This window comes from Calypte anna, chromosome 1 (genome assembly GCF_003957555.1).
Source record: "Calypte anna isolate BGI_N300 chromosome 1, bCalAnn1_v1.p, whole genome shotgun sequence".
NCBI classification, from domain to species: domain Eukaryota; kingdom Metazoa; phylum Chordata; class Aves; order Apodiformes; family Trochilidae; genus Calypte; species Calypte anna.
The window spans coordinates 6228566-6245608 of NC_044244.1; the positions used below are offsets into that span (position 1 = coordinate 6228566).

Genomic DNA, 17043 nt, shown 5'->3' on the forward strand with positions numbered 1-17043 from the left:
GTTTAAAGGACTTCTAAAAGCTCTTAGATATCTAACCTGGAGAGACTTGCCAAAAGGCAACAGGCTCAGGCTACAGTGCAGAACTCCTTAGATGTAAGACAGAGGTGCTTCATGTCTTCTGAACACTATGATCAGGGTTGTGTTCAGCAGCTACAGTGTTATGATAGAGTAACTATAGCACCACAGAGGTCAGGGGAAGTGATCCTCCCCCTCTACCCCACTTCCATGAGACCCCACCAGGAGCTGTGCTGAGCTCTGAGGTCTCAGCTGGGAAACCAGATGGCTCCAGAGAGACCTCAGAGTGGCCTTGCAGTACCTGAAGGGCCTACAGGAAATCTGGAGAGGGCCTTTCACAAGAGTATGAAGCAAAAGGATGAGAGGGAATGGTTTTGAACTGAAAGAGGGTAGATTTAGATTAGATGTTAGAAGAAATTCTTTAGTGTAAGGATGGTAAGACACTGGCACAGGTTGCCCAGAGGAACTGTGGATGCCTCATTGTGGTTATTTTTATGGTTGTTGCCATTTTGCTTCCGCTCTTACAAATGGATTTATTTAGCAATGTGCTGCAATGAACATGTCACACTTGTTTCATATCCTATCCTATTTCCCATAAAGTATATACATGCCTCAGCTACTAACAAAGACTTCTCTTGTTCCTTCAGCAATGAAAAAATGAGGGAAACACCTGAACATCTTAGCAACAGTGATTGCAAATAAACTGTGCTAGCAAGAGGCAGGAAGCAGCAGTGAGAAACAGGCTTCTTTATTCAGCTTCACCTTAAGACAACCAAACTATCCAACTAAAGAACATCTTGCCTACCTAATGCAAGAGATAAAGCACTTGCACATGGCCTAAAGACTCAGTTCCAGCCTCACATTCCTCATGCTCTCCCTGTATCTACAGATAACAATTATGCCAAGTTTCAGCTCATGGTCCAGACGAGAAGGGATTGAACTGCTTCACTCTACCCAGTATTACAGCCAAGCATTTTAATTCACTGTTTTAACTACCAGTGGTACAACATCAGTGCTAAACAGAAGAAGTAGTGCCACTATCCTCCATTTACAGTAGATTTATACTTAAACTTGATACATTAGTTTTCACTGGAAAACATGTGTGTAACCTAGCTGTGCTTCACCATCTTCTAGGGTACATACATATATATATATATATATTCACACAAATATCTTGTAGGTATATATGGAATATACCTATCTCTGTAAAAAAGAAAACCACCTGAGAGCTTTACAGCAAGTTTCAGAGGTATTATTTCTTTTAGCTTGTTTTAATGCATGCTGAAGAAATAAATATCAAAGTATGACTGGAAGTGATACATTAGCCTCTGCTCTAAAATAAGCCCTTTCCTACCACATGAAAAACTACAGACATTTTTGTCACTGCTTCTGGCCTAGAAAAAGAGCATGGTGGGGGGAAGGAAGTAAGGAGGAAATAAAAAGCAAAATTGACACTTTTCAGTTTGTATCAGATCTTCTCAAGGCAAACCCTAAAACTCATTTTTCCTCTCCCATCCCTCAAGACCCACCCTGATCTCCTTCAGCCTCCTACAGTAACTTCTCATAACTGGGGGAAGGTGAGAGGGAGGGAAGAGGGAAGCTAAAAGCTTGTCTAGTTTTACAACAGACATCAACAGATATATGAAATATAACTGCTCAGAAGCCTGCAAGGCAAGCAGGGTCTGTAGGGCAGCCCAGACACAAAGTGTGGCTGTAGCAGTGTCACTGATATGAACAGAGCTGCAGCTGACAAGCATCACCTCCAAAAAGTAACTTTTGGGGTAAGTCAGGGAAGAAGGGCTTTGTCACTGTAGTGTTTGTACAGTTAAGAAAGAGTAGCATCACAAAATAAAACTCCTCATAGTATGCTGTACAAAATTCTACTTTTAAAAAAAAAAAGTTAAAAAAAGTAAAAAGCTTTACTTTCAATGCAACAGAATACATTCTGGTGAGAGACATTTCCCTATGCCTCTAAAAATTCTGGGAAGTCTGACTCCCACTCAAAAGAGCTCCAAGAGAGCCTTTCAGCACTTTACCATGAAATTAGGCAGGTTTTCAAAGAGCTTTTCAAGGGTAAAACAGAAAGACTGCATTCAAGAATCCTCTCTCCTATGACAAACCAAGGTGGTTTATTAAAACAAAGTGCTCTTTTAAATTAGTGGTCATTATATTAATGGCTATACTGGCCAAAAGCACTGGAGATTCTAGAGCATGTTGGTATGCCTTCCATTCCAGACAATAATCATGTTATATAAAACAGGAAGAGGAAGAAAAAAAAAAGAAAAAGAGAACCCACAACATACCCCAGCTTCCCCAACCAGTCAAGAGTCCTGCACAACCTCCTGCTCGCTTCAGAAATTCCAAACAGGCATATCAAGAGCCTTGAACAAATTCCAGTGCTATCTTGTCAGTCTCCCACATAGTTTTTAAGAATTTAAATATCTTAATTATAGGAGACTCTTGTGCAATAAGAGATTAAATGAACCTTAAAAATCAGCTGATTGGTATGATATTGCCTAAGTGCAGCTACTTTTTTTATACAAACACCTGCAACCATCCTTTAAACACTGAAGGAAAACACACTGGATAGTTTAAGTAAAGAAAAGATCTTAAATTTAAACAAACACAGAGACAGTCAAGGAGCCAATAATCCTGCTGGGATTACTTGCATAACCCCACTTATGCCAACAACCCCAAATAGTTTCCACCCATGCTACAAACCAAAGAAGTTGTTTCTTAATAGAAATTGGTGAAGAATGTCAGAGTAGCTTTCCTTGAAACACATTTAGTTTAGGTTAAAATAACCACACATCTTGTAAAACTAATGTTTTTTTGAATATGAATGTAAACAACATAACAAAGGGAGGGTGCAGCCCACTTGTTTTTCTTATGTGTGATAAAGTTACACTAATGAGCAGCAATAGCTTCACTTTTCCAGCACAGAGTTACGTATTATTCAGTAGTTGGTACTGAGAGTACAACATGACTCACAACAGGCAAAGAAAGTCCTATTTCCTCACTTAACAGTGATGTTAGAAAAGTTCTTCAACCCATTTCTAAACCTTCATCTGACTCAGCTGCTGTTTTGTGAATTCTCTAATTCAAGAGGAAGTTGTAACACCACCAGGGAGCTTAATGCTGCAGCCTCTGGAAAGCTCTCCCTGCAGTAACCATAAAACTGTTCTATTTAGTGCCCTATGCAAAGATGGGGGTGCCTGGACAAACATCTGCATTTATAGATCTGTATTTCAGTTGCAAGTTTCTGCATCTTTCCTCCTTTGGAATGTACTTGAAAGCCACCCTCAACTTATCACAGGATGAATAGGATCCCAGAAATATGAACTGCTTACATAGTGGTGGGTACTTGACCCTTACTTCAGAGAAAAAGGTTACAGTGCTCTTTGTTACTCTCTCTGCTGCAGGAGTACCAAGGACCCACAATAAATGCATTATTATTGTGCAATGTTCTGCATAAAGAAGTACAGAAGTAGAACCAAAACTAAGATTTCAGTTTCTTAAAAAATGTAACAGCAGAGTGTTATCACGCCAAAGGGATGTACTACTCTGGAAACCAATCACTTGTAATAATTCAGCAGTCTTTACTGACTATCAATCAGAGTAAAAGGCTGAAAAATTTAGAAATTACTCTCGCCCTCTATATATCCACACACAAACTCTTGGCTGCATCACAAGCAGCACAGACAGGGGTCAAGGGAGGTGATTCTGCACCTCTGCTCTGCTCTTGTGAGACCCCACCTGGAGCTCTGTGTCCAGCTCTGGAGTCCCCAGGACAAAAAGGACACAGAGCTCCTGGAATGTGTCCAGAGAAAAGCCACAGAAATGCTCAGAGGGCTGGAGCACCTCCCCTGGGAAGCCAGGCTGAGGATGTTGGGTTATTCAGCCTGGAGAAAAGGAGGCTCTGAGGTGAGCTCATAGCAGCCTTCCCATATCTGAAGGGGCTACAGGAAAGCTGGGGAGGGCTTTTTACATGGTTGTGTGGTGAGAGGACAAGGGGAAATGGTTTCATACTTGAAGAGGGGATGTTTAGGTCGGACATTAGGAAGAAATTCTTTACTGTGAGGGTGGTGAGGCACTGGCACATGTTGCCCAAGGAAGCTGTGGCTGCCCACTCCCTGGAAGTGTTAGTGGTAAGGATGGGGCTTGGAGCAACCTGGTCCGGTGGGAGGTGTCCCTGCCCATGCGGGGGGTTGGAACTGGCTGATCTTTAAGGTCCCTTCCATCCCTAGTCATTCTATAATTCTATGATAAATGAATTATATATTTTAAGTATAAACAATGTACTATAAATATAAAATAATATAGTATAAATGTAGCATGTAATGAATTTTAAGCAAATATAAATTATTATAATAAAAACATATCATTGCTATTTTAGACACGCACAGTTAGAGCATCATAAAACATTTGTAAATAATTCAACCTTGATTTTCATTGCAAAAGTGACAGAATAAGCATGAAGGGTAAGTGTCTAAAAAGGACATTCAGTGAGCAACAAGTTTGTATACAAAAAGACTGATGCTCCAACGACATTCATGATGGTAATTCATCCACCACAACTCTCCTGTCAGTTTCCTGCCACTGACAATAACTTTGGTTTACATTTTAAAAAATTACATTGGCTTAAACATAGGTGTCAAGTTGCACTAACTTATTTAGAAAACCCCCTTGCGTCTGACCATCAATTTAAACAGGAGAAAAAGCACAGCTGAAAGAAGGCAGACTTGATGTTCCCTTTATGGGAAAAATAAAAACTTTTTAAAACATTCAACCATTTAAATCTAAGCAAATACATTGTTTTAAAAAAACAATGCTTTAAAACATTTAGTTCTATTATACCTTATTAAATAATTCAATGAAGCAGTATGTGATGACTACTCCTCTGAGAAAGTGAAATTACTGAATGGAACAGTTTGAGTGATAAATGTATTTTTGGTAGCTGCGACCTTCTGCAAAGCTTATGAAAAGAAAGTGACTTCACTTCAGTCTATGGAGGGTGAAGATTTACTTTGTTCTGCTAAAAAAGTTACAGAACAAAACTCCAAAATATTTATTTTCAGATTGAAGAGGAAAATGAAGTTGAAGTGCAAGGAAAGCAACACTTACCAATTCTAAATAGCCTAGAGTGACCACAAATAAAGGAGTGATTAGGACAAAATTAATTTTAAATGCAGATTCATTTCAAAAAGCTTTTGCGTATTGATATATTTAAATACCATCAGCAAAATTAAAAAGTTAGAGATCTCAGAAGTTGAACAATTACATCAATTGAATAAATAAGAAGAAACCCAACATCACAAAATATGACTATTAAGAAAACAAGCAGTTTCTGCTAAGATGCTTACATTTCCTCAAGGCGATGCATCCACTCTGTGCATGTAAAGTGTTTGGGTTTATGTTGCAGCTCATGCACCCTCTGCATTTAGAGGAGCTGTCTGCTTCCAGCATTGGTGAGAAACTGGGTCAGCAAAGATCTCTGGATCTGATTAGCCCTCTGGAGATGCCTCTCCTCACTTGGCATAGATTACTCCATTCCTAAGCAACTTGAACTCCAGTTCCATACACAATTCAAGCAAAAAAACCATCATTATCACTGGAAAGGAGACAGTCTCACCCACAGCTGACACCCTCACCTCTGTGCTTCTCTCCCTGCATTACAGCAGTACCACCCTTCACACAGCTCTGTAGTCAACAGTTTTATTCAATCTCCTGAACATTCCTGCAACAAACAAGGCAGAATGCAGGAATTCAGAATACAGGAATTCAGGGACACCACCACCCCCATTGGCAAGGGCAACATTTTAAGGGGTTCATGAAATTTTCAAGACCTCAGGTTCAGCCTTGGCTTCTTCAGACCAGACCTTTCTAATGAAACTCATTTTCATTCAAAGCTTTTCTGCAGTTCCACACAGTTTCTGTTACTCAATAACTCTGACCCCCGAGTCTACATTTTAAGTCAAAAACCTATTTCCAGCATGCTTGCTGATAGTCTTTTGGAGTGCTACCTACACTATACAGGAGACAGCCAGCAGATACAGCATTAACTAAGAGTATCTGAAGAAAACAGAAGTTAAAAGTTAAGACAACATGAAAGTAACAGTGAAGCAAGATCAAAAATAGTAAAGTAGGTGCTTCTCCTGAGCCAAACAACTTTGTATACATGTATTTTTCATGCTTCATCCTCCCACTATTAAAAAAAAAAAAAAAAAAGTAAGTTACTACCCCATTTCTTCTGATCCAAGTGCTCATTTGTAATTGTAGTTATGTACAGTGGTAAATTCCCCCTGATAATTTCAAGAAAAAACAGAGCAAACTAAGATAAATACTAATGCTATAAATTAACTAATTTTTATGGAGATATTAATAATTTAAGTATCTTGGAGGTTTCATTATTTTCCAGACAGATGAATTAGAGGGCTTATTATTAACTTTTTAAATATTTTAACATAACCCAAGTCTTCAAATTAAGCTTTTTCAAATATGCATTATGGTTCTTTATCACCTATGCCATACAAGTATTTATCACTCAGATCTCCAGTTTTTCTTAGAGAATTACTATTTATAAAGATGCCCTAGGATACAACAGCTTATTCTTTACTTCTTGAGTCACAGTGTTTCTAAAGATTAGAAGATGATTGTACTGTGAAATGAGAAGAACAATTGCTAAAGAAAACATTTCACATACTGAATCTTCAAGCTTGTATCTCATGAATGGGTTTTCATGGTTCAAAAATAAAACAAAAACTTAGAACTGAACATAATAATCTGACATCCTTTAGCTATTCACTATTATACTTCATCATAAAGGTATCTTAGCTTACTTCTAAGCTTTCCTTCCCCAGCATGCAGTTTTATCTAAGAATCAGAACTCACACCTTTTTCCTTTCTTTCAATTGCAGCTCACTGAAAAGAACTGATTACTACAAGGCCTCTTAAACAACATCAATCATACTCATAACTATTTGCAACACTTCACCCCAAAACACACAGCCACCTCATGCTCTCTGTAAACCACTAAAGCTGGTCCATTACCCAGCATTTATTTTATGAACTTGGTCCTCAGTTCACCACAAATTCATTCAGGCTTAGAAGGAGGGGAAGGCTGGAGGTGAGGAAGGAAAATTGATCCAGCCTTAACCAAGGAGATTTATTTTTTTAGCCTAGGAAGCTTTATAAAAGCCCAGAAAATGCTTTTTATTGGTTGCAGGCATAGAAATAACAATGCATACTTGCTAAAGCATTATACCTTTTTTTGTTAGGGCTAACCTTAAGGCTTGTTTCAATTTCTAAGTTCATGAGCAGAGAAGCTCCCAGCCAAACCTGGCTCTCTATGAGCACACAAAAGGAAAAAAAAAATTTACTTCTTTTTTGTTTTGGTAGGTTTTTTTAGAAATCACAAAACCCTAAGATTCCTCTGTGAACACAACCTAGAAAGCCAGCTGTAATGAGAGGTTAAGATAAAAAAACCAACCATCACACAGAAGCAGCCTTTAATCACACCATTGTGGTCTTGACTTGAACTGGTGAAGCAAAAAGTTTCCCACCTCATTACCAGGCCACACTGACCATTTTCAGAATGTAAGATTGCATTACACAGACTCTCTCCAAACACACAGAAAGCACTGCTAACCTCAGTGAATCAGGAACAAAACCTGAAGGGATGATACTGAAGCAGAGCAGGTTAACTGCCCATCTACACACACTAAACAAAACATAAAGCAAAAAGACAACACCAAGAAAGAGTTATTCTGCACAGTTTATCATGAAAGCAGAATAATATGTTAAAAAAAATAAAGTTGGCACTGCATCATACATATTTAAGGAGAACAAAGGAAGATGTCAGCAGCTTGCTGCAACTGTGTGTACGAGCATTTAGCTTAATTGTTTGTAAACTGAGTTCACTGCAGCTCAAATAAGTTCACCACATTCTCCCTCAAACAAGAAAACTTCCAGGCATAAAAAAGCAGAGTTCACCTCAAGAATTTATCACGACACTAAATATTTTCTGGCAGCTAAATGTCAATAGCTAGAGAAAACATAGAAAATTAAATCAATGTTTTTTTCTGCAGTGTGACATTCTAGGTAGGTTACACACATACAGGGTTTCCCTGAGAAGTTATCTTTAAATACAAAATAAATCAAAATCAGCCTGAGCTACATTGTCTACTCTTGCCCTTAAAGCATGTGACCTCCCTGTCCTGAGTTACAGTATTGCAGTATAATTTGAAATACAGATTTGTCTTCTCCTTATTTATGAAAACACACATTTATAAAGGCATTTGACAGAAATGAAAGCCTTAAGACAGAGGCTGCCTGAGTTTAACACCTTTTCAAATACCCTGCATTGCACAAAAACTAAAACCAACTCCTATCAATGGTGGGCACTGCAGTTCTGTCAATACTCTTCCCCAGTATTGAAGAAGATCCAATACAAAATGATGACAAAGCACTTACCTGCACACCTGAACTATTAAGTTATACAACAGCATCATCTCCCCTGTTCCTTTTGCAAAAAAATTTATCTGATCATTTGCTTAAAAATAAGCTTGTGTGTGTGCTTCTTAAATGCCAGGATATTGGATTTTCTTCTACAAGTTGCTTTGATAAAATGATATGCTCTGTGTAACAAACTGCTAAAACAACAAATTCAAGGCTTTTTAAGCTAATGGCCGTGGTTGGCAGAAAACCAAACAGATATGAACTGCCTGTGAATAATTTTAGAACAGACATTAGAAAAGGGATTTAGTAATTTCAGAACCAAGATTTTAGAACATCCAATAGTCAAACAGCAAGAGAAATATATATTGCATTAAGTGTATCACAAGAAAATAAAAAGTAGGATTCTGTAGCATGGCCTTCACATAACAGTATTCTGAGGGATATTTTAACCAAAAAGGTATTTGCCCTCTTAAATCTGATGTCCCCACATTCTAGATCATAATTTTAGATCCATTTTCCATTTAAATTATATTGGGTTATGTCCAACTTCATAACACTAGAGGCTGCCATCACATTTAACAAACCTTGCTGTTCTGGGTTCCCTCAGATTTTGTAAATAAGCTTGTAGGTACAGAAGTATGCAACTAAATACATCACCACAAGATAACAACTTACAGAGTAGGGTATCTAGAAGAGTAAAACCTAAAACCATTTCAACCATGCTAAATAATTCAAGTTTCTCTGTAGTAAACCATAAAATAAGAAAACCAACACCAGCTGAACATAAATCTTATCTTCTCAAAACCATATTTAAAAAAAAAAAAACAAAACAAAAAAACCACAACAGCATTTTCTTGTGTGTCCTTGAAGCCCAACACTTAGTATGGACTTAAGCTTATCTACCCCAGGAACCTGATGTCCTGCAAAGATATTGTATTTTGCACAACATTATTAATATTAACCACACAAAAAGCACTTCCCTCTGAATATGGAATATGCATATGCTAATATAAAGCTAAACTCAGCAGTCTGGAACCATATCAAAGTCCCATCAAAATGAATTCTGTTTTGCTCAAGACAGTATTTGTTGTACAGCACCTTGGCAAGTCACACTTAACACAGCAACTATGATTCAAAAGGTAGAAAGATTTACAGGTATTTGTTATGTTTAAGACTGAGATGCTCTATGAAACAAATGGAGATTTGTACAGCTGCATCTGGCCAATCAGGATATTCAGGTACTTGAGTAACTGCCTGAAAAATTGGCTACACATTACAGCAAATACTTTAAATGTCAGAATGTAAAGAAGTGTGAACAGCAATAAAAAGTGGAAACAGATATAGTTCTATACAATATAAAAGCAGCTCAATCTGTGCTAAGCATGAACCCTAGCTTTTAGCACTTCTTTCAGTCCCTTTTTTGGTGTAGCTTGTCTTTAGCTGCATTTAGCATTTCCTCCATCATTCTGCTTTTCTTCCAGATGTCAACAACTTTTTCATTTAGTTTGACAAGAAATTTAACCAACAATTTTCTTCACTCACTTCCTCCCAGAAAATCAAATGGTCTTTATTTTGCTAGCATAGGATATAATTATCCTATGAACTAGATGTTCATTCTTCAACATACTCAGTACAGTTCTGGTGAAACTAAGCTACATTATAAATACAGTTCCTGTGCATATGAAGTTATATCCTTATTTCTACGTGGTGTAGGGCTAGCCAATCCTGCTGCCAAGAATTAAATTAAGAATTCTCACATCCCAAAAAGTTATCAAAGACCTTTAAGTACTCAAAACAGCTCACTATGGCCTAAAACAAAACTTCTGGTGTCTTTCATCTGTTTTTTCACCAAAACAAATCTTAAGTCAAAATTTTCTGTGGCTCAGGTCTTTTCAGTGCATGCCAAAATTCCTTTGGGATCAGACGTCTACACTGGAATTTGAGTAATATATTTTTTTCCCCATAAAATGAAGTCCATTCATTTTACATTGGATTTTTACCAGCTATTTTAATTTACTGGACAGTCTGATATTTTGGAGTTCTTAGCAAACCTAAAACATTTCCCCCACAGAGTTACATGTTTTATTTGTATTGAAAAAACAAATATCAGCTTGTTACAGAATTCACCTTCTTAAGGATGATCCCACCCAACCAACACACAAGTCTTACAGAGCACACATTGACCAAATATTCTCAGATCAAAAACAGTATCTGCCAAACCTCAGCTGTATTTTGTTGTTTTTTTAAAGGACTGAGGAGACAAACCTCAGGATTAATATTTTTGAGGAAGAACCACCTTCCAAAACCCTCTACAGAAGTACATTTCTTCTAAACTGCAAACTAGGAGTTTCTTTTTTTCTCAAATAAAGAAATCTACTCACTCATGACTGGAAACTTCTTCTCGAATAATCCAAGACAGATCTTGAAGCAAGGAATCCTGTTGGAGAAGGTTTCTCAGAGGTATACATGTCCTGATGATGGTAGGAAAATAAAGAGACAAATAATTTTTTCAACTTCAAACTACTAGAATGTTTATTCATAAACCTCCTTTCCCACTATCTTTTATTTGTCAAAAAATGCAACACAAAGAGGTATTTGTTATGACTGATGAACTTTACTGCTTGTGGATATATTCTGAAGTTTATCAGCTCACAACCTGTACTTTCTTCTAACATTTAGTTAACTTGTGTGCATGTACTAGTTCAGCAAATAGAACTGCTCCCAAAAGATAAGAAACATTTTTAGGAAGTTGAAAGTGCAAGACTACAATATGGGTACAGTAACTGAATACACCAAAGTAGTATTTTCTTTCAGCAACAAGAAGTTGCAGTATCTCTAACATAAAAAAACCTACACCTAAGTTTACTAAACATTCACCCATTTGTGTTCAGTCATTTAGGTCAGTATTAGCATCCACTCCCTCCTCAGAACCAGACCTGAAAAAGTTATCATTCCTAGCAACTCTAACCCATCCAACCAGTCAATTCATACTCAAAATGAAAAAAAAATTATACAGCCAAGTAGGGCAGATATGGATTCACTATTTGTGTGGCTCTCCCCGAAGCAAAATATAGAGGACATTATCTCCAGCAATGACAGTACAGCAAGTACATTATGGAAAAGTTTATTATATAATCCCCATCCTACTGCTAAAAACAAGCTTAAACAGATGTGATAGAACAGTTAAAAGAAAGTAACTTCACCACACAGCTGAGAGGAGAAGAAAAACCCAAGTGTATCCAGGAAGCTATAAAGAGTTTCTCTAATACCTTTACAGTTCCTATGTATTAAGGATATTACGCAATTAATTTCCCCTTTTCAGAACCAATTAGAAGGTGCTGAACCTGGTGACCTGTGCTAATCCTGACTGATAATATCTTGTGCTGACTCAGATTTCAAGTCTCACCTCTTCCCATCTCTTGATGCTTAAAGAAAATACAGAAAGACAAAAGAAGAGATCTAACTTGTTATAAAGTATGACTTTTTATAACATTTACAGATCTACAGCATATGCCAAAGTACAGGGACTGTCACAGAGCTGGAGTCACATAAAAAGGCCCCTAGATCAGTTGTTAAAATCAGTTTTGCAAAAAAACATGAAAAAACCCAAAAACACAAACACCAAAGGAAAAAAAAATAGACACCAAAACCATCCACACACCACAAAAACATCCAGGTGCCTAAAGGAAACCTTCAGTAATGCTAGAGACTTAAAATTACAACCAGCTTCTTTTGCTGGCTGAATTATTGAAGAAGTAGTGAAGAGGTAATTACTGAAGAAGTAATGCAAGAAGGGAGCTTAATAGGGGAAGAAAATATTGCCATGCTGAAAAAAATAAGTATTGCAACTTTATAAAAACCCAAAGACAAACACAAAGGCATTAGATAGTGCAATCACTGGAGAAGAACAGTTTGACTTGCAGGTCCTTTCAATGTTCTGTGAATGGCTGCTAAATTAAACATTTAAGACAGCCTAATCAAAAATAAAAAGTGTCTGGTTAAAAACTATCATTAGAACTGCAGCCTTGTCAACTTCCTTGGGATCACTGATGTCAAAATTAGTCAAAAATCCATGGCATTTATTAATTTACTGGACTAGTTACAGTTATTATGCTAAGATCAAATGAGTATTATGGAAGGCAGTCAGCCCAGGTCCAAAGCCCTTTCCACAGGAGCTCCATTAATACCTTTGGGCCCAATTTGTTTTTCAGTTTCACACAGACAGCTGGAAGACTGAAGTCTCCCATTCAACTTGATTTTCCAAAGGTACAGTCTCACCTTAGCTTTGTAAATATGAACAACTCTTTGCCTCAGAGACATTGGATCAGGTGACATTTTATTGTGTGTACGTACAGAAAAAAGCTGCTCATTAGGGAAAAAAAACCAAAAAAACCCAACAATAGTTCTGAAAACCACTTAAGGACAATATTAGCATAAATATGCAACATATAATGTATAAAAATCTAGTCACAAAACACAGAAGAAACTAGCAGAGAAGAATGTGGCAACTATAGACTACCTATATGGTTTATAACCATGAAAAGTACATGTTTTGGTGTACCACTGCAACTGGAACTCCCAACTTCCAGCAATAAAGCATGAGTCTTATCTCACTTTCTGCATCTAAATATTTTCCTTGGCTACTGCTAATAGCTGTTTACCAGCCAATACAGCCTTCTGGTTAAATTCAGGTTTTGTTCTTTGAACTAAAATTGCATATTTGCTTTACAAAATTTCCCTTGCTCAACAATCTTATCATTTTGCTGAAGGCCATTTACAGGGACTACTTGAAGTGTTTAAAGTACCTGGAGAAGAAAAAAAAAACAAAAACAAACAAAAACCACAAAAACAAAACAAAACAAAAAACCCCAAAAAGTAAACTTTTATCTGTAATTTCAGTACAGTAAAAGTCAACACTGCCAAATATCAGAAAGTCTGCACTTTCTATTGCATATTGACACTTATCAGAAGGATGTGTGTTAAAAACCTCAATTATCACTTCTCTCTCTCAGACAACAATCCAATTTATTTCAATGTGTGTAGGGCTCTCTCTCTCTTCTCTGTAGTAGGTCACTACTAGCTACTACACAAAAGATGAAGAATGGAATTAACAAGGCCATAAAAACCCACACACTCATACCTCTGATCCTTCTCTTTTCCTGAAGAGCTAACCCTTGTATTTCAACCAGTATTTCCTCAACTAATACACACCTACTAGCCCTTGGTGATATTCCCCTTTAGTAGTTGTGAAACTACTATCAGCATTTTAACTTAGATTTAAAAGGAGTGAGGGAAGCTCTTTACAACTTCAAATTCAAGCACACTGATACATCCAATTATCTGTTTCCATACCAAGCACCAGGTCTCTTCCTTACCCAGTACTTTGTTTCAGGGTAATGAATATGAGCCAGCTTGCCAGTACATTACAACATATCATTAAATGCTCTGTGACTCTATCCAAATAAAATCTTTTCCTTTAAGTTGACAATTAAAGATTCAGGTTTAGTCTGTTTGTGTGTTGTTGTTGTTGTATCTGCTTAACTTTGATGCTAAGGAGTTAACATTAAGCATTTATATGCCCAGTTCACAAGAACCAGAAATCACAGGAGGAGCATGCAACTGCACTGTTCAAATACACACACACACAGACAAAACAGTCTAAACACAGCCTGCCTGGCACAAATCAGTATTTTACTGTCATATGCTTCTTTAAACCAAAATGCCATGGATAGTCCAAGATACAGATACATAAATTTCAAAAGTACATGTTTTAAAGATTTATAGACAGCTGGCTGGAAAAACATTAAGTTGGAAATTATTGGTTTCCATGTAGGATAATCAAAGGGCAAGAGAATGCCCAGTTAAAAGGCAGTTCCACTAAATACTTATTTTACACTGCATCGAAGCCGAATGGACTTCAAAGTTACTATCAGTAACAAGAGAAGTTTAAGAAGGAGAAAACTAAGTCACTTAAGAGCACGGCTATTAAAAAGAGCATAATAAAAATTCCCAATTCAGTTCCAAGCTTCTGAGCATCCCAGCTCAGTTTAATGCCCAAAACAGCACAAATGTAAAACTCACAGCAAAATAAGACTACTACTGTTTAAAAAAAAACAAAACAAACTACACAAAATCATTGAGTGGCCACAAATGAGGAAGCTCATCGACGTACAAATGAAAGAAGCCCAAAGACACACCCTCCCCTTTGTTCAGAGCAGGAATATTTACACTACAAAGCGCTGAAGCAAATTGCTTTTGGGTTTCAGGCTCTGCTGATTGGGCGCCGAGCTCCATACACACACGCCCAGCAGAGCTCGAGTTTCGACTGTCAGACTGCAGCTCCAGACTGCAGGGTAACCCATCAGCCTAAATAACCACAGAGGACGATTATTTAATAGAATTATGCTAACAGGACGGATCTGCCACAAAATGCATTTGTTGCAAGCGAGGCAGATGCAGCGTCCCGCTGCAAGCGAGTGAAAAGCAAGAGCTCACAGCCAGCTCTGTGCAGCTGCCCGCTCCTGACAGAAACCAGCACAAAGAAAGTTATTCTCAAGTGTATGGGGGGCAAAAGACTGGTACAGGAGTTCGGCGACAGTGTTTAAAGTCACCGCTTGACTCCCGTTCAGCTGGCCGCTCAGTGGCTTTGGGGGATTTCCTACAAGCCACCACCCACACCGCAGAAAAGAACCCGAAACGTCTGATAATGGATTGGATCTTTCGCCGGCGGTCCCAAGGGACTAAAAAAAAAAAAAAACAAAAAAGTTGGGGAGAGTGAGTGCTGGCAGCAGGCAGGGCTGCGGAGCCTCCTGTACAGAGTGCACTCAGCCGGGCACTTTTCCCCTGAAGTATTATAAAAAAGCAGAGGAGGGAGTAGGGACAAAAAGCAGCCTTGCCGGAAAGTCGCGTTAAAACAACGCTTCGGCCATCCGAAAACTCCCTGCTGCCTCCCACCTTGAGAGAGAAGGGGGCTCTCAGGAAGGCCCCATGGGTTGTCCGACCCACAGCTCTGATCCCTCCCTCCCAAACCCCACACACCCTCCACAGCCTCCCCTGCCCCCGTTCGGACTTCGGAGGCCAACATCAGCCCCCCCGGTTCCCCTGAGGGCTCCCTCACCACCCTGCCTGGGGGATCCCTTCCCCCAGCTCGGACTCCTCACCGCCGCCACACCTCACTCAAGCCTTACAATGGAAGCCAGGGACATCTCCAACAGGGCTTCCCCTCGGGCTTCCTCGGCACGGTCAGCTGCGATCCGACCCCACACCCCCATGGCCCCCCACACGCTGCCCCGACCCCCAACACAAACAGCAGGGACCCCCCAAATACACACACACCCCTCCGCTGGCAATGGAAGAGGCTGAAGCGCCCCAGTGCTCTCCGGGAGCCGTCTCCCGCCTCTTCCATCTCTCGGTGGAGAGAGCAGCCCGGGCTCCCCCCGGGGGAGGATGGTATTGCCCGCCTCCCCTCAGCTCTCTAGGAACAGGGTCCCACCCCGCCCGCTTCAATGGAGAGCGGAGCCGCGGCATCTTCCCCGCACCCACGCCCCCTTCCCCCCCCTGCTCCCCGGGTACGGAATGGCCACCCCGCCGCGCTCCTACCTCTCCCCCACCCCGGGGTGGGCACACAATGGCCGGACGTGCCGGCTGGTCCCTACCTTTGCTCGGCTTCCTCCTCCTCCTCCTCCTTCCGGGGCCTCCGTCCGCCTCCTCCCCAGCAGCTCTTCCCCGCTTGCTGCCCCGGGACCGGCGGCCTCCAACCAGGAAGTGCCCCGGTGTGACACCGGCGGCCGCCGCTATGGAAACCCTCCCCGCCCCGGCCCCTCCCCCGCCGGCGCCGTCCCACAGGGCTGACCCGCGCCGCCGCCGCCATCTTGGACTCACAACGAGGCGCGGAGGTGCCCGACCCCGGCTCTCTCTCTGCTCCTCCCGCCGCCATCTTGAGCGCTCAACGAGGCCTCGGCACAGCCCGGGGGTCGGTGCCCAGTGCTCGGCTGTCGGTGGGAGCCGTCCCTCGCTGAGGCCGGAGCTGTTCTGGCAGTCGTAGGGATGGGCGCCCAGCGAGACTCGTTCGTTTGGCCCCAGGGGCAAGGCCTGCACCCACCCAACACCCAGCTCAGGCACCTGCCCGGGCTGCCCGCCCGTCAGTGCTGAGGCACCTGGTAGGAGCAGGCATCATGTGGAGAAAAAACACGAGGGAAGACACAAAACAGGCCTTGTGTCTCCCAGATTTATCTTGGCCACCAGACCACGCTGTGTGAACGCTCGTTTCGAAAAGCACATTGCTCTGCTTTTTCCTTTTTCCTCTGGTAAACCACTGGATTTGGTATCAGAGGGCTGAAGTACAGCTTTATGGGTGAACTTGTCAGGCTTTCTTGTGAAAATACATGTGATGGAATAGGCCGGGTTTCTTGTTCCAGCTCCTCTGGCATGGTCCAGACATCACAAGAGACACGGGTGACTTTGATCCCAGCCCAACCTCTTCCTCAGGCAGACTGCTCCCACTCTGTGCAAATGACTGATGCATAGACAGCCCTGAGCTTTGCATGGGGCAGTAAACCCAGTTATGAGCAA

General features: G+C 40.4%; 1 protein-coding gene across 3 annotated transcripts in view; it reads right to left on the bottom strand.

Moving 5' to 3' along the window:
- USP6NL (USP6 N-terminal like) overlaps window positions 1-16231 on the bottom strand; it is a 119891-nt gene extending 103660 nt beyond the window's left edge. The window contains exons 1-2 of one of the 3 annotated variants that reach the window (XM_030464941.1): window positions 16128-16231; window positions 10854-10943 (exon numbers count right to left, since the gene is read on the bottom strand). In XM_030464941.1, the coding sequence (XP_030320801.1) occupies window positions 10854-10857 (4 nt within the window). In that variant the 5' untranslated portion in view covers window positions 10858-10943; window positions 16128-16231. The other 2 variants (XM_030464944.1, XM_030464949.1) reach the window with 2 other exon arrangements.
- Between the last annotated feature and the right edge of the window lie 812 nt (window positions 16232-17043).